This window comes from Rhinolophus ferrumequinum, chromosome 9, assembly GCF_004115265.2.
Source record: "Rhinolophus ferrumequinum isolate MPI-CBG mRhiFer1 chromosome 9, mRhiFer1_v1.p, whole genome shotgun sequence".
In the NCBI taxonomy this organism is placed as follows: Eukaryota; Metazoa; Chordata; class Mammalia; order Chiroptera; family Rhinolophidae; genus Rhinolophus; species Rhinolophus ferrumequinum.
In genome coordinates, this window is record NC_046292.1 from 87,671,401 (window position 1) to 87,694,157 (window position 22,757).

Sequence of the window (22,757 nt, forward strand, 5' to 3'; positions counted from 1 at the left end):
ACTTAATAAAATAGGTATAGAAGGAAAATACCTTAACATACTAAAGGCCATATATGACAAACCCTCAGCTAATCTCATAATTAATGGTGAAAAACTGAAGCCCTTTGCTCTACGTTCAGGAACACGACAGGGCTGTCCCCTATCACCTCTGCTTTTAAACATAGTGTTGGAAGTCCTTGCCAGAGCAATCAGGCAAGAGAAAGAAATAAAAGGCATCCACATTGGGAATGAAGAAGTTAAATTGTCACTCTTTGCAGATGACATGATGCTATACATAGAAAACCCTAAAGACTCCACCAAAAAGCTATTAGAAACAATCAACGAATACAGTAAAGTTGCCGGCTACAAAATCAACGTACAAAAGTCCATTGCATTCCTATATACTAACAATGAAATTTCAGAAAAAGAAATGCAAAAAACAATTCCTTTTGCAATTGCAGCAAAAAGAATAAAATACCTAGGAATAAACTTAACCAAGGATGTGAAGGACCTATATGCTGAAAACTATAAGACATTTTTGAAAGAAATTGAAGAAGACACAAAGAAATGGAAAGACATTCCATGATCATGGATTGGAAGAATCAACATAATTAAAATGGCCATATTACCCAAAGCAATACACAGATTTAATGCAATCCCCATCAAAATCCCAATGGCATTTTTTAAAGAAACAGAACAAAAAAATCATCAGATTTGTTTGGAACCACAAAAGACCCCAAATAGCCAAAGCATTCCTAAGAAAAAAGAACAATGCTGGAGGTATCACACTCCCTGACTTTAGCTTGTACTACAGGGCTACAATAATCAAAACAGCATGGTATTGGCAGAAAAACAGACACATAGGCCAATGGAATAGAATTGAGAACCCAGAAATAAAACCACATAAATATGGACAGATAATTTTTGACAAAGAAGCTAAAAACATACAATGGAGGAAAGACAGCCTCTTCAATAAATGGTGCTGGGAGAATTGGAAAGCCACATGCAAAAGAATGAAACTGGACTGCTATCTGTCACCATGTACCAAAATTAATTCAAAATGGGTCAAAGACTTAAGCATAAGACCTGAGAGAATAAACTGCATAGAAGAAAACATAGGTACTAAACTTATAGACCTTGGGTTCAAAGAGCATTTTATGAATTTGACTCCAAAGGCAATGGAAGTAAAAGCTAAAATAAACAAATGGGACTATATGAAACTTAAAAGCTTCTACACAGCAAAAGAAACCATCGACAAAATAAAGAGGCAACCAACTGAATGGGAGAAGATTTTTGCAAACAGTGCCTCTGATAAGGGGCTAATATCCAAAATATACAAGGAACTCATGAAACTCAACAACAAAAAAACAAACAACCCAATTGAAAAATGGGCAGAGGAGCTGAAGAGACATTTCTCCAAAGAGGACATACAAATGGCAAATAGACATATGAAAAAATGCTCAACATCACTAATCATCAGAGAAATGCAAATAAAAACCACCATGAGATATCACCTCACTCCAGTCAGAATGGCTATCATCAACAAGACAAATAGTAACAAGTGTTGGAAAGGCTATGGAGAAAAAGAGACGCTCATACACTGTTGGTGGGAATGCAGACTGGTGCAGCCGCTATGGAAGGCAGTGTGGAGGTTCCTCAAAAAATTACGAATAAAATTACCATATGACCCAACAACCCCTCTCCTGGATATCTACCCAAAAAATCAGAAAACATCTACACATAAAGACACGTGTGCTCCAATGTTCATTGCAGTTTTGTTTACGGTGGCCAAGACATGGAAACAACCAAAATGTCCTTTGATAGATGAATGGATAAAGAAGTTGTGGTATATATACCCAATGGAATACTATTCGGCGGTAAGAAAAGATGATATAGGAACATTTGTGACAAGATGGATGGATCTGGAGAGTATAATGCTAAGCGAAACAAGTCAGACAGAAAAAGCAGAGAACCATATGATTTCACTGATATGTGGTATATAAACCAAAAACAACAAAAGAACAAGACAAACAAATGAGAAACAAGAACTCATAGACACAGACAATAGTTTAGTGGTTACCAGAGGGTAAGGGGGGAGGGGAGTGGGAGATGAGGGTAAAGGGGATCAAATATATGGTGATGGAAGGAGAACTGACTCCGGGTGGTGAACACACAGTGGGATTTATAGATGATGTAATGCAGAATTGTACACATGAAATCTATGTAATTTTACTAATAATTGTCATCCCAATAAATTTAAAAAATAAATAAATAAATAAAATTTTTTTAAAAATAGAAAAATAAATTGACAGGATGCCTTGGAACTGTTAATTCCTGATCTTTGTTTTATTGTCTAAATTCAAAAGATCTTTGTTCCTGCACTTGAGGGCTGCTGCTAGCAGATGACTGGTCTGAACGTATAGCAAGGTGTTTTCAAATATCCAAGACTGCTATTATTCACTTAAGTCTCTTCCATATTTATACTATAATACCCTAGGTCTTTATATAAATAGAATGTCTTTTAACTAAGCTATAAAACTTTAATCACCTGAAGCAGTCATAAAGAAAATATTTCTTTAATGCATCATTTTTTAGACAAACTCTGTAAGATACCCATGGGGATCTAATTTCTTATTAACTCTTTATGATTCCTATGACAGCATCTGTCGACTTTTTCAATTCATTAGCATCTGCTTCTCATCATCAATGCCAAAACTCCTTAGACCATAAGACTCCGGGGACCCACTCTACCTATACGTCTTTTGCCATTTGTCAGTTTTGAATTCTCCTTCCACTGCAACAAGATCACGACTTGGTCCCTACTTGAGCTGTCTTTTCCTGTAGGTCTTCTTCTTCTCTTCCTCACACCATTCTCCAGCACTATTTCAACCAGACCAAGTGCCCTGTGTGTACCATCTAAGGATGTGGAGATACACATCTATCTGCTATTCACCACTCCTCACTATAATGATACTTTATTTAAGAGGGAGTCTGGTTATTCAGTTTCCCCAGCTCACTTAGTTACTGCATCACTTTCTCTGACAACATAACAATGAATTGAACAGTAATGAACTATTTTCATCATGTAGGGCATATAGAAGACACTGGAAGCCTTAGCTTGACCAATGTCAGAGTCTGGAAAAGACTCTTCTAAATGATGTTTTGTCTTTCTCACCTCTTGTGATCTCTTTTAGGTTAATTCTAAAGACGATAACGGTGTCCTTGTTGGATCCTGGGACAATATCTATGCCTATGGTGTCCCCCCGTCAGCCTGGACTGGAAGCATTGACATTCTGTTGGAATACAAGAGTTCTCAGAATCCAGTCCGGTATGGTCAGTGCTGGGTTTTTGCTGGTGTTTTTAACACATGTAAGTATCCAATTGAGAAATATTTTTTCTTTTAATAATTTTTTTTTCAATTACAGTTGACATACAATATTATATTGGTGTCAGGTGTGCAATATGACAATTAGACATTTATATAACTTAAAAAGTGATCACCCTGATAAATCTAGTACGCATCTGACACCATACAAAGTTATTACAGTACTGTTGAGTATATTCCCTATGCTATACTTTACATCCCCATGACTATTTTGTAACCACCAATTTGTACTTCTTAATCCCTTTCCCCTTTTCACCCACCCCTCAACTCCTTTCGCATCTGGCAACCATCAGAATGTTCTCTGTATCTGTGATTTTGTTTCTGTCCCTCAGAGGGGACCCCCACAGCCCAAATATCCCTCCCAATTCTTAACTGGAACATGTGAGCATAGGACCAGCCAGGTCCACATCTCCACCCCTCCTACCAGTCGCCACATAGCTTCTTCTGTATGTCCTTAGTTATAGGAGTTCTGCTCAGCTAGACTTCAGGTAATTCTCAATAATGGTTTTTCTGTAGTTTAGTTGTAATTTTGATGTGGTCGTGGGAGGAGACAAGCACAGATTTGCCTACTTTGCCATCTTAACAAGAAGCCTGAGTAATGTTTTTTTAAAGTAAAGGAAATTTCATTTCACAACATTATACCTATAACCTGGCAAAGAGACGTAGCAATCCCTATTGGCTCTATAGAATTTATGCGTGGCTATTCTGGGATGTAGTCAATGCATAATTCAATTGTTCTGGGCCAAATATACTCATAGTTTCTCTTTGACTGCAGAATCTTTATAGAAAGAATGATGGGCTATTTCCTACATAATTCATCATTCTACATCCAGAGAATTGGAGGTTCCCAGGGGCCAAATAAGGATGTAGGAGTAAGGATATTGCATTTTTTCAGTAACCCCCCACAACTTAAAAAGGTTAAATTATCCAAACTTAAAATAATAAATAATTTAAAAGGATGTATGCTGCTTATTTATTATTGAGAAGTCTTATAAATATACTTATTTGCTTATTGTTTATTACTGAGAACTTTTGTAAATATAGCCACTTAATTTTTACCCTAGCTATGGCAATGATTGTGGCAGGTGGTCTTATCTCCATTTTTTTTTCATCTCCATTTTTACATGTGAGTCTCGACATCCCTGAGCAATTACATATCAGAACTTAATGAGCAATCTTTACTCCCCAGTTTCCCTTCTGGTTTTTGATCCACCTAACATTCAATCCCTAGAGGGAAACATATGGGAACAAAATTATTTTCTTCTGCCTTGCACATCAATTTTGAAATGACATTTGTCTATCTAGGCCTAGACAATGTTATTGTTAATTTAGTGAATATTTTTTAAAAAACATTTAATTCAGCATGTCTTCATCACTGGTAATGATTTTCATTCACATGCCATTTCTTGGTGAAAACATTCAACTCGAGTTGGAGTGCCCTTTCTGCTTGCTCATTAAAAATGTTTTACCTACATAGACGCAGACAATAGTTTAGTGGTTACCAGAGGGTAAGGGGAGAGGGGGATGGGAGATGAGGGTAAAGGGGATCAAATATATGGTGATGGAAGGAGAACTGACTCCAGGTGGTGAACACACAATGGGATTTATAGATGATGTATTACAGAATTGTACACCTGAAATCTATGTAATTTTACTAACAATTGTCACCCCAATAAATTTTTTAAAAAAATGTTTTACCTAGTAAGCTAGCATTTTTTTGATCAGAAAAATCAAGGAAGGACGGGAGTCCAGAAGCTGAGATGAGGCCGTTTTTTTATAAATGATGGTGAAGCCCATCAGTTTCAGCTCAAAGTCTGAGAATTAGTTAGTGATTTAAGTGAGAAGAAATCATGCGTTCTCTGTTGTATTTTGTTTCTCCATGGCATCAAACTGAATAAGATCATTTTCTTAGCCATTTGAGTATAGCCAAGTACTAAAGGAATATATATTTCTTCAGAGCTATCATGGCCAATGTATAAGTCCCCTAGAAGGACTGGTCTTTGAAGTTCTAGAAAGAAGCCTGAACTTCAGAATGAGCTAAAGGTTGGAGGTATCCCCTTCCCTCATGGTTCCCAAGCCAAGATTATGCAGAGGGCACCCAATGGATACAGCCACTGTCATGAAATGACTCCAGGAAAACAGAAAGGACCCTCTGACTCCCCATATCCTCCTGCTGCCTATAACTTCATTACCCCAGTGTAACTCCTTCAGGCTTAGAACCAGCGAAAATAGCACCTTCCATCCATTTATGTCTTTTGTACAAAAGGTCACTGGATCTAATCGAGGCTTTGATGGTAAGCGAGGAAAAGACAGAAGTACAATGTGGGACATCACAGTGAGAACAAACCCCAAGAGGGAAGTTGGAGGGAAGTGGGAGGGGAGGAGGTACTACTGGTGCCCTAGTGCCAAGCTTTACCTCACCAGACTCCACTTTGGACTTCCAAGGTTGTTCTATTGAAGGAGGTGAATAGTCTTTGGTTAAAAATGCTAAACTATTCTGAGAAAATAAAAGGCAAGCCAAGTCATTAATCTTAAAATTGTCAGCTGAATTATTTTCAATGAACCCTGATATGTGGTGTCCTGGGAGCCAGGGAGGGCATTTGGATTAAGTTTAATCAATAGGTACATATGGCAAGAAATGCATCCAGGTAATTTATTACCTAACAATTAAAATGAATCTGTGGTGTCACCCTCCACCAAGTGTCACGGGATAAATTCCATCCAGAAGAGCAACCCCCAGTGAGAACCTGCTTTGTAAATCCCTAACTTCCTATTAGTGTTTTTAAATTTTATTTATTTTATTTTATTTTATTTTATTTTCAGAAACATAGTCTGCTTAGCTGGGCTAAAATACTACTACTTTGACAATCTGATGATTAGCAGCAACTAAACAACTGGAGCCCTGTTACTAGGCTTCTATTCCAGTTGGCTTCATCTGGCCCAATTTCAGGTCATGCAGCAAGGTTTCTCTGCAGCCCTAATGCCTGGCAGTAGTCCCTCTTCTCCAGTACAGATTATTGGAGGATAATATGTGCAAAAGGGCTTTTCATGTTGGTGTTAAAATCAAAAGCCAATGGAGACCAGCCTTGAAGATTCCGGGGCAGACAAACCAGTTTAGTCATACAAACAGAGCTTATGTTAGCTTATTTTGCAAGACTATGTTGGCCTGGGTCATTTCTTGCTTATGCCTCTGGAAATCATAAACAAGACTTGAACTGTTTCCCAAGGTTGGTATAAGGTAACCACTGGCTAATTCCCTGTCATTTAAGAAAATTCTAATCTAACCAATTGCTGTGAAGAATAAACAGTCACTGCTTTCTGACCACGTAAGCTGCGTTGTAACAATACACCCCTGAGCCTCACCCCATGTTTGGTTTGAGTGCTCTGGTTTGCAAACTGTTTTTTGTTTTTGTTTTTGTTTTGGTGTGTGCACAATAAACTTTTACTAATTACTACTCCAGTGATTCATTGTTTTTACTTCTGTTATTTCTGAACTTTTGCCATTGGTAAAGAAGAAAATCGCTCATGAGAAGGGACTGCTCTCTAAGTATTTAGTAAATTTTGGTGATGTGTTTCGTTGTGGCCTGTCCTTTGCTACAGTTCTGCGATGCCTTGGGATACCGGCAAGAGTTGTTACCAATTATTTCTCAGCCCATGATAATGATGCCAATCTGCAAATGGACATCTTCCTGGAAGAAGATGGGAACGTGAACTCCAGAATGACCAAGGATTCAGTGTGGTGAGTTTGATTTCCAAGGACATTTGCTGATGTAAAATTAAAGTGACATTATACACTTACCACAAGACAGACTTGGTCTAATGTTTCTTTCTCTTCTATTCTAAGGACTGTTCAATACCATAGGCAGAAATGTCTGATTGTCAGGGATTGTTTTTACCTAATGAATGAGAAATGTTACTGAACATGTTCCTAGTAATAAAGATCAGTCATCCCGTTACGACAGCAACCACTGTAAAAGGGCGTCATTGTAGAGGCTACAGTCTATATTGGTTCTTCTCTACCCTAGTATATGAATATTATAGTGAATGGCAGAGATATAGAGCCAAGCATTCTTTATGTCAATACTCTAAGAATAATATAGCTAACATTTAAGTTTATTAAATACTTACTATGTACCAGCCTCTGTGTGTGCATAGTCTTATCTAATTCTTATCAGGTGGGTGCTTATTAATATCTCCATTTACAGATGAAGAAACTGAGGCCCAGAGAGGTTAAAGTAATTTGCTCAAGGTCACACATCTGTTAAGCTGAGAATAAAACCCACATGACCTTTAACCACAATCTTTTTTTTTTTTTTTTGCCTTTGCAATATAGGATTGCTTTTTTGAGTATAAAGATGTGGTTCATCTTGATTTGTGACCTCATCATTCATTCACAGATAAAAATGGGAATAAAGTTGAAATTGTTACCAAAAACCAACCACACGGTTCCTTCACTGACCTGACCAGCTGCATCACAAGCTGGCTACAGGGAGTTTAAGATCCCGAAGAAATTTACTTTTTCCATGGGACCCCCTCTGTCCAAAACAATAGTCTATAAATTGGGAAAAAAATCCTAAGAGTGCAAATTTCAAGAATATTTATGAAGGTCTGTATGGGAGGACATTGCCAGGCATTGAACTAGGTGGAATTTCCAAGCCAAAAATATGTCTCCTCTGGTTGTTCTTTATAAATAATAAAGCTAAAACACTGCCAGTTGCAAAAGTATCCAAATGGGGATGGTAGGAAGTTATAAGCTCATTTTAGGAGAAATTAAAAGTTAGGAGTGCCTTAACTCCCCCATGTTACAGGAATGGATCACAATTGTAGGAGCAATATTAACTCACCAGTACCGGTGAACGCTCATTTGAGAATGTTGAAAGAAGGAGATCCTGAACTGGTGGCACAGTGCTGCTATGAATGAAAAAACAGTGCAGTTCATTCTCAGTGAAGGAGCTGAGCAATGGTAAGCTGGAGAGTATAGACAAGACAAGACCTCACCTCTGTAAACTGAACAGCAATTTAAAGCAGCATTTAAACCCTTGGGATTACAGTATAGCAACCCTGCATGTATATGGAATGACAAAAAAAGACCAAAATAGCCACCCCAAAAGCCCATTGTGACATTTGAAAGTGGCAAAACGAGACTTATTTGGCATTCTGCACTGCGTACCTCTTTCTTACACACACATACACACACACTGCCTTTGTCGTTAACTGCAGTTGGAAATTATTCTTCCCTATTTCTTGATCCAAATACCTCTCATTATAAATCCCCATGAGACACCCCAACAAATAACCTCACGAGGCCATAAACAAAATTGATGCAAAATTGTGAAGCTGATAGATCTTGCTCTTGATAACCCTTTTCTCTTCCAGCTCCTTGCTCCAAATTTTTTTCCCTGTCCCTGTCCCCCTTTGCACATTCTTTGCCTTTCCCAAATATCCCATCATCCTGGGACTGTATTCCCTGGTCTGGGATCCTTACTCATCCTCCACAGCCAGACCACTACCCTAGGCCCCTCTTTCCTCCGCTCACTTGGTGCATAGTTAGCTTTCCAGTATATCATGACTTAGCTGAAGGGCTGATGTTAACACAACTTAGGGCATGCCAGGCCACAGACAACCAGGAATAAAGGGCTCAGTCAGGTCTGGGTCCCAAGGCCAGGCTCTGCCACTGATGAGCTGTGTGACCTTGGGCAAGTCACAACCTCTCTGTGCCTCTCTTTTCTCCTCTAAAGTGGAGACCACAAAATTTTCTACTTTGCTCAGCACAGAGCCAAGCATAACAGGTGCCTAATGGATGTTAGCTGTTTTTATTGCCTTCATTATTAGTCACACAGCTGGAATTTCTTGGAGGCAATATGTCGCCATCAACCTAAGCACATTGAAGCCGTCAGGAAAAGAGAGGTGCCAGTGTCCTAAGATGATTGAGCTATTTTGGTTACTTTGGGGTATTTTTAAAATAAAATCAGAAATGTGTACCTCCTCAGTACAAATGCTAATGGACCATAGAAGCTATAGATGCTCCAGAAAAACAAAAGTATTTCTAAGACCTTCCTTGATTGATGAGGCTGGTGGGAGCTGTTCTTGGAAACATCATCGGAATATGGTCACCAAAGATAGACCCCCAGGTCGAGCTCTGGCTTGGAGAGGGACTTGCTGTGTGACCTTGAGAAAATGGCCTTTCCTCTCTGAATTTCAGTTTCTTCATCAATAGAATGAGGGCAATCTTAATAGTGACTATTTCCTGTTGGGGTGGTTGTGACAATTAAATGAGGTAGTCCAGGTGAGGGACTTACCATCCTGCTGGTGCTAGCTCATTAGATCAGTAATTGCCACTGCTTAGAACAGGGGTCACCACAAGGCTGACAGAGGCTGAGGTGAGGGCAGAGAGGATTTGGTGGGCATCAGCTGACCCTGAGAGGCCAGTGCAGCGTGGCTGGCAACATGTGGCCTAGCAAATTTCCTTGCAGGGGTCTCAGGAGCAATTAGCCTCACCCATGCCCCCAGACTCACTTCCTTCCACAGGCTCCAGTCGGGCAAACTCGCCCCAACGCCCTCTTAATTTGCATGCGGCTCCTGCCCTCCAGGCCCTGCCTCTTTCCTTTCTTTCTAAAGGAAACCATGAGAATGATTTCTTGGTTTCTCTCTCTTGTGCCTCCATCATCTCTTCACTGAGGTCCTGATGGTACACGGTTTGTGGTGAATTAATTTATCCGGTTGGGTCTCAAGGACCCAGGGTGGCCTGTTCTCCATGACTCAGTCAGCCCACAAATAAGCCAGGAGGAGAGCACAAGAATGCATATGAGGGGGTGTCATGCTTAATATGCTCCAAAGAGGCAAGGTTTGGATTTCCTCTCATGTTCTGACTCTTCTCCCTCGTTACCACAAACCATCAAGCTGGCTGTTTATTTGCCTGCTTCCTGGTTTGCCACCATGGGTTTCCCTTCTGAGAGTGTCTCACAGGGTCCAGCAATTTTGCAGAGTGGACATAGTGTTGATGCCTATACAGGGAAGAGTCAGCTTCTTAGCGATTCAGGACAGGGAGGAGCCAAGAACCTTAGACGGGCACGGCTGGGCAGAGCAATTGACCTCAGGGTAGCAAATGAAATTCCGAATGGGCCAACACAAGGTAACTTATCCTGGAAGGAGCAATTTAAGCCGCCTGTCCCGAGTGCGCGGATGGGTTTTGAATTATGCGTAACCTCTGGGGGAGGCATCTATGAATCATTGTGGACAGTTTCATGAAGATGCTTGTGCAATGTTTAGCTGCCATCCAACAGTGCATAGGGCTCATGAGGGCTCATTGAGGAGGAAGAGTAAGGGCTCATTCTGATGGGCTGGGGTGAAGTCTCTGGCCTGACCTGGAAAAAGCGCAGTTTAGTCACCTCGTTATATGATGATCACAATGGAAATGGAAACGATTTTAAAAGAAAGATGGTGGCACTTATTAGGGTCGTAAAAGGTATTTCCATGAAAGGCTCTTCTCATAAGTGAAAGCGTTATACTGGGTTCTTTTAGTGGAGAAAACTATCAGATTTGATAATTCTGGGTGAAAGAACCATGTCGAACTCCTGGCTTGCCTCCACCAAACTGCAACCCCCATGGGCGGGGGTTGGGTGGGGTGTTGGGGAGCAATGACTGACCTAATTTATTTTTCTTTGTCTTGGCAGCATGTAACAGCCTGCAGGGCATAGAACAAGAGCTTAATAAATAGAATTGGTTGAAAAAGTTTTAAATGCTCATTTAACTGAATAAATATCATTTAATTCATTCAACAAATACTATCGTGCACTAATATGTGTGAATGCCCAGATGCTAAGGATTCAGAGAGAAATTAACCAGGTCACTGCCCTTGAGGAGCCCCATCCAGGGTTTGTGGGTGCGACAGCCACGCGTAGAACACTCTATGAGAAATAGAAGGTGGGCTGTAATGTGCGCCGGGAGTCACAGAGAGGAGGGCAAGGGGCTTCCATCCTAAGCCCAGGGGAGGAAGGGGGAAGGCTGTTCACATGATGAGATGAGACAACCGCAGAGCATCTGTTTCCAGGGCTGGACAGGGAGGAATGGAGTTTCACGCAGAGTTATCTTGTACGTTATGACTAGGTTGTTGAATATTCAAACTAACTCTCATGATGCAGCCCTTTTCTGCTCCTTCCTGTACAACATCAAGAACATCTAGCTCTTTGCTTGCCTTACTGAAAAGACTGATTCACCCAGGCTGTGCATTCACAAGGAGCGGATGGAGTTAATGCTAAGAATTCAGAGAGAAATTAACCAGCAATTGTAAATGGGACTGTTTTAGCAGTGGGGATGTGTTGCTATCATCCATGTATCACTACCTCTCCCTCTTCTCTACCCTCTAGGCCTGTCCAGCCCTAGGTCCTGCTTTCTTTAAAACAAACCCTCTTTGTTTTAGGGTCCAATAGTCCACAGTGTTGCAGATTCCCTCTTGGAGCCCACCCCTTGCAAGCCCCTCCCTCATGTGACCTTTGCCATCCTGCTCATGTTCCCAGAGAAAGTTGTTCCTCTCCGGACAGTGGCATTCCAGGTCAGGTGCAGCAAGCATGTCCTGTGCATGCCATCAGGGTGTGAAGAGAAGGGGGTTGAGCACACCTGTATACATCAAGGGCCTCACACTAACCAGTCAGTCCGCTTCTCAAAGTCCAGCTGGCAGATTGGCCAACTGGCAGATGTAAAACACAGCCTAATTCAGAGTTTTAAACATCTTATATGATATTAAAGATAATTGTAAAAGCAGTGAGTGCTAAAATAATTAGCAAGAGACTTTACTTCCTTTATTGCCTTTTCATTTGAAATTAATTATGTTTGATTAAATTGGATTTTTCGATTTATCTTTTAAGATAATTGTAAACCAGCAAATTTGTATTTATCAGTTTGGGCTCAGTTTCAACAATCTAAGAATTAGTCACTTATCCAAGTAAAAAGAAATCACAGTTTTATTTTGTTTTTTCTCAGGAAAAATATTTTGTTTTTTCCTGGAAAAACTACCAAATCAAGGCAAACTATTCTTGCAAATTTTTTTCCATCCCTCCCTCTCTCCATGGTGCAAAGCAATATGGTTAACACTGCCACAAATTAGCTGGGTTACTTTGAGCAAATTGCATGATTTCTCTGGGCCTTGATTTTCTCAGATGTAAACGAATAAATGTATGAGTTTGTTCTTAATGATCTATAGGATCATTTGCAGCTTTAAAATTATTATTTTTTAAAATAATTTTCACTGTTCTTCCAACGAGGCCTTCTCTCCCATATTCAGCAGGGCCCACCATTTGTTCTGTGTGGTGACCCCCTTACCTGCACAGGGCTGGACTGTGACCTGCTTACTCACATATAGCTGCTGCTTTGTGAATTGGCTTCACGTCATTTCCCCGGGGGTGGGGTGGGGAATAGAAATCAAACACAACACAGAGAATTTCTTGACTGGTAATTGTTTGACTGGACTCAGTGCATCTGGTTCTTTTAAAAAAAAAAAGTTCCAACTTCCTTTAGTACTTTTTCGAAAGAGTGTACTTGCTATTGTTTTGTTTTGTTTTTTCCCTCCAAATGCAAAAATTTCTGTGCTGCAATGTACTGAATCTATAAACAAAGCTCTTTGAAAGTAAGTTTTAGAGTGGCAATTAAGCAGCTTTCACACCTGGGAGTCAGCCGGGTGTAAAGCAGCCACCAATCCTAATTCTCATTGCAATCTCTGCACTTGGCATGGTGGTTTGCACACTGTAGGCCTGTTTTTGAAATGTAAACTAATCCACCTTGTACACTGAAGAGCTCAGTGTGTTCTAACTCATTGGACTTTCATATTGTTCTGTTATCCTAAGTTTTGATCACTGTATGTGAAAACAATAATCAAAAAATGAATTCCAAATAAAAAAGTAAGAGAAAAATTCTGAATACAGACAAAACTACTTCAAGATGCTTAAGGGTTTATAAAATTATCCTGTGATGCATCCAAAATAACAATTCTGAACAGCTAACAAAGATATTTATTTTCAAATAGATTGTCTTGTTAATCACATTACAGTCAGCCAAATTGTTTTTAAGAAAATCACCTAGAGCTAGATCATGAGAACTGTCATTATAGAACTAAGAATATACACTGAATCCACACCAGAGTCTTGAAAAAAAGGATTGAAAAAGTGTTTTCCAAAGAATCAAAATAGCTTATGAAACACTTTTTCTGTGTCAGATCCTGATCAAAGTGGGTAACATATATTAGCTCATCTAATTCTTTATTAATCTATTAAGGTAATTGCTATTATTTTCCTCCTTTATAAATGAAGAAACTGAAGCACAGTAACTTAACCATGGTTACCAGCCAATAAGTGGAAAACCTGAATTACAAACCCAAGGGGGCCCACCCTAGATCCTACTTTTAAAAAAATACCTTTATTGAAATACAATTCACATACAAGTAATTATAAAATTTTGCTGATGAGTTTATAATATAGAAAGATATAATCTGTATTTCAATAACAGCACAAAGGGCAGGGGGAATGGAACAAAGTTTTTGTATGCTATTGAAATTGGTACTAATCTGAACTAGATTGTTTTAAGTTATGATGTTGTCATCCCCAGGGAAATTACTAAGAAAAACTGAAAATATATAGTAAAAAGAAACAGAAAAAAAAATTAATGATATACTAGAAATTAACTGGTTACACAAAATAAGGAAGTAATGACAGAATAGAGGAAGAAAAAAGACATAATACATAGAGAAAGGAAATAGCAAAATGGCAGGTATAAATCCTATTTATCAGTAGTTACATTAAATGTTAAGGGATAAAACATTAAGATTTGTTTTATGGCTGAATATATGGTCTATAATAAAGAATATCCCATTTGCACTTGAGAATAGTGTGCCTTTTGCTATTGTTGGCTGGTGTGTTCTATAGATGTCCATTATATCTAGTTGGTTTATTATGTTGTCATAGTCTTCTATTTGCTAATTTTCTACCTGCTTGTCCTATTCATTGAAAGTGCAGTATTAAAGTCTCCAACTTGTATTTGTTGAATTGTTTTTGTTTTGTTTGTTTGTTTGTTTTATTGAGGTATAATTGACATACATTAGGTATAGGTGTAAAACATAATGGTTCAATATGTATATGTATATATTGCAAAATTATCACTACAATAAGTATAGTTAACATCCATCACTGGACATAATTACAATTTGTGTGTGTGTGTGAGATGAGACTTTAATATCTACTTTCTTATCAAGTTTTAAATATTACCGTATTACTAACCATAGTCACCACATTGTGTATTATATCCCCATGACTTATTTATTTTGTAACTGGAAGTTTGTGTCTTTTGAACCCCTTCACCAATTTTATCCAACCCACACACCCTGACTCGTGTTGAATTGTTAAATTGTCTATTTCACTTTTCAATTCTGTCAGTTTTGCCTTCATGTAATTTGGGGCTGTGTTATTAAATGCAGATATGTTAATAATTGTTATGTCTTCCTGATAGCATTACCCTTTTATCATTATGAAATGTCTTTTTTTGTCTCTCCTAACAATATTTGCCATAGTCTATTTTGTCTGATATAACCACTTCAACTATCTTTTGGATACTATTTACATGGTATATCTTTTTACATCTTTTTACTTTCAACCCATTTGCATCTTTGAATATAAAGTGTATCTCTTCTATACAGTATATAATTAAATCATGTTTTGTTATCCATCTTGCCAATCTCTGCCTTATGATTGGAGTGTTTAGTCTATTAACATTTAATGTAATTACCAATAAGTAGGATTTACATCTGTCATTTTATTATTTCCTTTCCACATGTATTATCTTTTTTCTTCTTCTATTCCTCTGTTACTTCCTTATTTTATGTAAAGTATATATATTTTAGTGTACCATTTTAATTCTTTTTCTTTCTTTTTACTGTTTTTCAGGGTTTGTTTGTTTTTTCGGTGGTTTCCCTGGGGGTTACAATGAACATCATGACTTAAAAATTATCAGGTTCAGATTAATACCAATGTAATTTCAATAGCATACAATAACTTTGTTCCATTCCCCCTGCCTTTTGTCTGTTCTTGTAGTACAGATTACATCTTTCTATTTTATAAATGCAACACAATTTTATAATCACTGCTTTATAAAGTTATGTTTAAAAACAGAGAGGAGAAGAATTACAAACAAATATGCTCTAAACTATCTTATTTCTCTATGCAGTTATCTTTATGTTCTTTTTTTAGAAGAGTTTTGCAAGATATACAATTTTTGGTTAACAATTTTTCTTTCTGCAGTTTGAATACATCATCCCACTAGCTTATAGCTTTCATAGTTTCTGATAAGAAGTCAGTTTTAATCCTCTTGATGATCTCTTCTATGTAATAAATCACTTTTTTCATGCCATCTTCAAGATTCTTTGTTTCCAGCTTTTGACAATTTGACTATGTGGTGTTTAGGTGTATATCTCTTTGAGGTTATCATATTTGAAGGTTTTTAACTTCTCAGATTTGTATATTAATGTCTGTTATTATATTTGGAAAGTTTTCAGCTATTCTTTCTCAAATATTCTTTCTTCTCTTTTCTCTCTCTCCTTTCCTTCAAGGAGTTGCATTATAAATATGTTGGTCCACTTCATGGTGTCCTACTTGTATCTGGGGCTCTATTCATTTTTCTTCTTATTTTTCTTCTGTTATTCAGATTGGATTGTTTCAGTGGACTCCAAGTTCACTGACTTTTTTTCTTTCAACTCTGCTTTTGAGATCTCTAGTAAATTATTGAAAGTTCATTTCAGTTCTCCTAATTTTCAGCTCTAAAATTTCTGTTTTGTTCCTTTCCATAATTTCTATCTTTTCACTAATATTCTCTATTTAGTTAGACATTGCTCTCTTTAGTTCTTTAAACATGTTTATAATAGCTGATCTAATATCTTTGTCTAATAAGCCCAATGTCTTGGCTTCCTTAGTTACAGTTTCTCTTGACTGCTTTCTTTTTTCTCTATGGTCCATACTTTTCTGTTTTGTTGTGTGTCTTATAATATTTGTTTAAAACTGGACATTTTAAATAGTATAATGTGTTAACTCTGAAAATCAGATTTCCCACTCCCCAGAGTCTCTTGTTGATCTTTGTTGTTGTTGTTATTGTTGCTGTTTGTTTGTTTAGTGACTTTCCTGAACTAATTCTTTAAAGTCTGTGTTCTTTATCATTTGTGGCCACTGAAGTCTCTGCTGGGTTAACTTAATGGGCCACTAACAATTGTACAGAGTTCCTTAAATACCTTGAACCAACAAGTTCCCAGTCTTACCAAGAAGCTCTATGTATGTTTGTTGGGGGAATGTCTTCAATGATCCAGCAGGAAGTTTACAATTCCACTGTAGCCTTCACTTCCTGCTTGTACAGAATCTCAAGGTCAGCCAGAGGTGGGCGATTAGTGCTTTCTTGGGACTTTCCTGGGCACGCACACAGTCCTGCACAGGTGTGTGGCCATCTAGACTCTCAGGCATATGTTAGAGTTGTTCAAAACCCCCTATGGACATCTCAGTCCCTTGGTTTTCATTTTAAGTTTCTTGGGGCAGCCTTTATTATCCCCAACTTGTATCACTGCTTCAGGCATCTGTGATTCTTACAGTTTCTAAACAATTTCTTCCAATTGTTTTTTAAAAGCATCCTATGAATAGGGCTATTTGCACAGAGTGAACACTGAATTAGATCAAATAAAAATGAGCCCTGAGAATGGAGCATTTTAGATAGCTGACAGATAGGTTAAGTAGTGACAATTCTTCAAAGATGGGGCTTCCAGAGAGTTCCAATCCCATTTTCTTCCCTTCATTGGTTAATAGGCTGCAAGTTTTTAGAGCTACTATAGTTGTGAGGCTGTTGGCTTTCAAGACACCACGGAGATATATAGAAGGGGGTGGGAATAAAGCAAATTAAAATGTCACAAAGGTAACCTTTCTTATGGAGATTCATTTGTTTTTGTTGAATAAATCCTCCTTAGATTTTGCAAGTCTTTAGTTAATTTTCAGAGTTCTGAAAAAGTTGGTTTTGATCACGTTTACTAGTCTCATTGTTTTTATGGAAAAACAGATTTTTGAAGGTCCTTATTCTGCCATTGTCGAAGTGACTCTTAACCACTATACAAGTGTTTCCAAATGGGGGTCTACCAGCCCCCTTAAGGGTTTTACATTTTATAGGAATATTTTGACGTCTAGTATCATCTTCCTGACATCTATCTGTCGAAATACATATTATTTATTTTATGTATATCCTTTTATTTCTCCATTTCTTTGTACATTATAGAGCATTATATTGATCTTTTAGAAATTATGTGTACAGAAAGCTATCTAACAGGTGTTACAAAATATTTGTTTTAAAATTAGCAAGGGACTTTTTTTTAAGATTGAAAATCACTGCACTAGACCCTCCTCCCTTCCTGTCATACACTTACCCTAGAATATCTCTAGAGTGCCTGCAGTCCCTAGTCTACTCTAGTCCCACTTGGAAGTGAGCAAAGAGGAAGTTTGGGAGGTAAAAAACAAAAATCAGAGGTCATTACAAATACCTCTCAGGAAATTAGAATGCCATACAAAGTGGAAGCCATCTAATAAACCATGGAAAACTCTAAGGTACATCTCATAATAAGAAAAAATACTATGTTTTGGTTTATCATAAATTCTGCCTAAGAGATTCATCATATATACCATTCAAACGTTACCATTTTTTGAATAATTAAAATCTAATAAAATATGCACCACCTAAGCTAGGCTGAATGCAAGTTAATTTCTTTTCATGATTAATAAGACCTTTGGAAAAGCTTTATATAAGACCTACCAATCTAAGAATCTTATACTCATAAACAGCTTTATAATACAAAACAGTGACTTTGGTATCTGCTAAGACTGTTGATTATATTTTTTAAAACTTCCATCAATAATTATGGATAAACTTGGCCAGAATTTATTATAGAAATATTTTTACACATTAGCATTATCCAAACATATATTCTCAAAATTCAGTCTTTTCTTTATTTTCAGGTGGGATATCAATTTCTAGTTTGCTATGCCAGAGAGAGTGGTAAAGGGGGACAGGGTCTTATTTTCAAAATGAATCCAGCAGAGCGAATCCAACAGAGTTACACAGGAACTTCTACTGAGTAGTGATGGCAAATATGTTTCATGTGAATGGGTGATATCTGCTTCTTGAGCACTATGGGGAGTTGTTTGTTATGTTTTTGCAAATTTAGTTTTATTCTCTGTTTCTTCTATTTTCTGGTGCCACAATGAAAAAATAAAACAGATAATCAAAGTGGGGAAGCTATCAAAAGCGGAGAAAAAAGAAATCTACATCATCGTCCCTTAATTTTCTAAAAAATCGATGTTAATAAAGCTGTTGTAAATTCTCTTAAATATTCAAAAAATCAGTACCTAGAAGCTTAAGAAGAGAGTTGAAAGGCTGTACTCTCAGGACTAAGGAAAGACACACTCCCAAGTAACTTTGTAAATGAAAAGAAACTTATTAAATGCTATCATACTGTATATGTAATTGAATACATCTGGGTTGGCATTCATCCAGTACTCCCTGGTACGACTGTACTGGCATTTAGAGTGAGTGTCCTTTCTGATTGGTTGCAGCTTCCAATTGGTTCATATCTGTGTCTGAGCAGTTATTAATTATGTTGATTATTGACCCTACTATAAATATACTCCATAGTTTCAATTTGGAACTTACAGCCCATACCCAAGTCCCGCCCCCATCTCCAACCCCCTCAAATGGAGCTTCTTAAACTACATCAAACTGTGCTTCAACTTTGACTTCTCAATAAGCATTGTAGGACCCCATCCCCTCCTGCACAGGACAAGCAAAAACAAACACCTTTATATCTTCTCTCTTTTATTGGTGGCAGTTGGTTCCTACAAGGGGACTGGCCTGGTCTCCACCTGATTGGATATCTGGCCTTTAACTGACATGACCCCAGAGAGACCCTAAATGACCTTTCTGGTTTCAGCCCTCCAATTGCTCCTAACAGTGAAAAATTACATTCTGAAGTAGTATGGTGCTCCCAGCTCCTGGCTCCATAAAAGATGCCTCCAGTATGCCTCCCTTCCTCTGGATAGTTCTTTTTCTGTTGTCTTGCTTTGTTGCCTTTCCTGACCAGTTTTTCTTGGTCTAGGCTTTCATTTCCACTTTGGAATGTTCTGTTAGATAAGCCTCAGAATCCATTGACTTGTCCCTATTTCTTTCCATCAGCTCCAATTCTACCCCATCCCTGCTGCCACTGGAACAGCCAGAGCTCAGCAATTCCAGGGCATTGTGTCATTTTCATCACCAATTTCCTTGCCTGTATTAGGAGTCTACAGCAGAGCCAGAGAGGTGGGGCTGTGCTCATTTGCTACGAATACACAAATAATTTGCAAGGTAGACAACTGCTTTTTTCCACACTCTGCCATTTTTAAAATAAAAGAATTCAAACACTTGGTTTACACTTGAAGTTGGTCCAAGACATCTCCTCTAGGGCTCTCTCTACACCTTATTTGGGCTTGCCCTTCATCCCTAATAAAGCTACAGAAACAAAGCTACAGGCTCATATTTCTTTCTTCTCTTTTAGGGATTCCTTTTCTCTGAAATCTTTCTGGACAGATTGTAAATGAGATGACCCTGTAGAGTGATTAAGCAGTCAGTTAAGTTAAAGACAGTAAAGGACTCCTTGCTTAAATCATCCACTTTGTTTCCTTTGAATATATAGCACACAGAGCCCTCAAGCCCATCTTGGTGTCAGCTGGGCTCTTTGCCTACTTCTCTTCCTTCCCATGGGCTCCTAAAGCTCTGGATGTGACCTTAGCCAACTGTTAGAACCAGGGCAGATTTTGAACTGTGCTCTACCTTCTTTTAATAGAAATAGTCCTCTTGATTTTTTTTGAGGGGGAAGGAGACTAGTGCACATTTATTATAAACATTTCAAACATTGCAGAAAAAGGCAAAAAATTAAGTCCCTCACTTTCTACCTATTCAACATTTTCAACATTTTGCTAAGCATTCTTTAATATGTCTCTTTGCATATGGTATGCATTTTTATAGCTATGTAACAAATTACCAAAATCTTAGCAGTTTAAAACAACCCAAATTTATTATCAAACAGTGTCTGTGAGTCAAGAATCCAGTCACTGGGTCCTTTGCTCAGGGTGTCAAATGACGGCAATCAAAGTGTTAGCTGGGACCATTGTCCCATGTTGTCTGTGCCTCTGCTCAGGGTTCATTCAGATTCTTGGACGAACTCAGTTCCTTGCAGCTGTAAAACTCTTGGAAGCGTCTTCTTCAAGGCCAGCAATAGAATGTCTCTGCTGCTTTGACTCTCTCGCTTGCTCTGTCCCTGACCTCTAAACCTACATTTAAAGGGCTCCTTTGATTAGGCCAGGCCCACATTGGTGATCTCCATTTAATTAACTCAGAGTCAACCACTAATTACCTGAACTACATCTGCAAAATCTACTTTGCCATGTAAAGTAACATAATTTCAAGAATGATATCTCTCCTATTCAGAGATTTCAAGAGGAGGAAATTATACAAGGGTGACGGTCATTTAAAAGTCTGTCTCCACACTTATATACATACACAGTGAACACATAAACAGTATATGGTGTTCTGTGGTGGAATTCTAAAAAATTAATATGCCATTGGTATCTTTCCTGTCTAATAAATATAGAGCTGCATTTTTATGGCTGAATAGTATTCTATTTTGTGTTTCAAAGTAATTAATCACATATTGGGCAGTTAGGCTGATTCCGATTTTTCCTTCCGACGGATTATGTAAGGAGGAACATCTTATGTACTTGTCGTTGCATATCTGTGATTATTTCCTATGTGCAAATTCCAAGGAGAGTGGTTTATTGAATCAAAGGATAGACTAAACCAATGCTGTGCCGTCCTTTTTAGGGTCCCCAAGCACTTCATGGTGCTGTTTCTCTAGTGAGGCTTTGCCTTTGGTGAAGATTTTCTGGGTCCTTTGTACCAATACTGTTGAATTATTAGCATCCTTGAAAGTTCTAGAAATCACTAAGGGTCACTGCAGGAAGCATACAGAAACTAACATGAAGCAACAATGTGTTCTGCATTTGTCATCTCCATTATTATCCATCCCCAAAAACTTATTTTTAACTTGATTAAATAACACAATGAAATGGGGACTTTATTTTAATTTCTGCATTGCTTCTTTACAAAGAGGCAACAAGGAAAGCAGATTACCTTAAAGGTATATATATATATTTTTTTAACCTTAAAAGGACACTGCACATTTTGATAGCATAGTGAGAAGTCAGGTTTCAAGTTTAAAAATGTGAATCTTAGAAACAAACAAAGATTAAATTACACCTGCCTTGCCAAGAGATGTCCTCATCTTTCAATCCACCAATACTTTGTGAGTGCCTCCTAAGGGCCAGTTCTAGTTGCTGGGAATGTGATGGTGAACAAGACAGAGCCCCAAAAGTGAATCCACGCACTCTACACGTGCACGATGAAGCTGCAAGATGAAAACAGAATGAGTATTATGTATCTCTCGTTATTCTCTCTTTATCCTCTCTCCCTTTCTACTGGTTCTACCTCTATAAGCATGACAATCTCTCCCCTCATGTAAAAGTAGTCCAAACAATTTTCCCTGCATTGCATGACTTTCCAGCCACCACCCTATTTTCTCTTCTTCCCTTCACAATATAGATCACTCTTGGAGGAGAAATCTACACTGCATCTCTCCCCTTCCCATTCACTCCTGATCTGGCTCTTTCCCCGCCTCTTCTCCATCATCAGTAAAGAACCTAGGGACTCCCTCCTCATCAAATCCTGAGTGTTATATGTGTGTTTAAAAATCCTCTTGGGTTCCATCCCTTGGATTTGCCACAGGCACTCAAGTTCATCGTGTCCAAAATGAACTTGTCACCCACCCAACACCATCTCCACCAACACAAACCTTCTCTTCCTCCTTCATTCAGTCTTGTTAAATGGAACAATCATACTTCCTACAAGCTCAAAAGTCTTCCTCAACTCATCTGGTTCCCACACATCTCCAGAAGCCATCAGTTTTCCTTCCCAATGGCTGCTCTGCATCACCGCAGTGATGACCACCTCTGCAGTGAACGCCTTTTTGATCCATTGCAGACTATTGCAGTATTTTGACGAGAGCATGGGTAATTCAGGTCAATCTCCCGTAGTGCCTCTCCACGCACCTTCCACAAATACAGAGCTGCAAATTTAATTTGCCTAAGAATGAAGCCCAAATATTGAATTTGGGATAAAAGGATCTCACAGTCTCATCCTTACCTATAACATAACTCAGTGTTAAAAGTACAGGCCCTGGAGCTCTATCACTGACTAGCTGTGCAACCTAAGGCAAGATTCTTAATCTCTGTTCTTCAGTTTCCTC

General features: G+C 38.3%; 1 protein-coding gene across 3 annotated transcripts in view; it reads left to right on the forward strand.

Moving 5' to 3' along the window:
- Nucleotides 1–22,757, forward strand: part of F13A1 (coagulation factor XIII A chain) — a 180,259-nt gene that overhangs the window by 102,248 nt on the left and 55,254 nt on the right. For all 3 annotated transcript variants that reach the window (XM_033114690.1, XM_033114688.1, XM_033114689.1), the window contains exons 8-9: nucleotides 3,174–3,348; nucleotides 6,965–7,103. In XM_033114690.1, coding sequence (XP_032970581.1) covers nucleotides 3,174–3,348; nucleotides 6,965–7,103 — 314 coding nt within the window. The remainder of the gene's footprint in view (nucleotides 1–3,173; nucleotides 3,349–6,964; nucleotides 7,104–22,757) is intronic.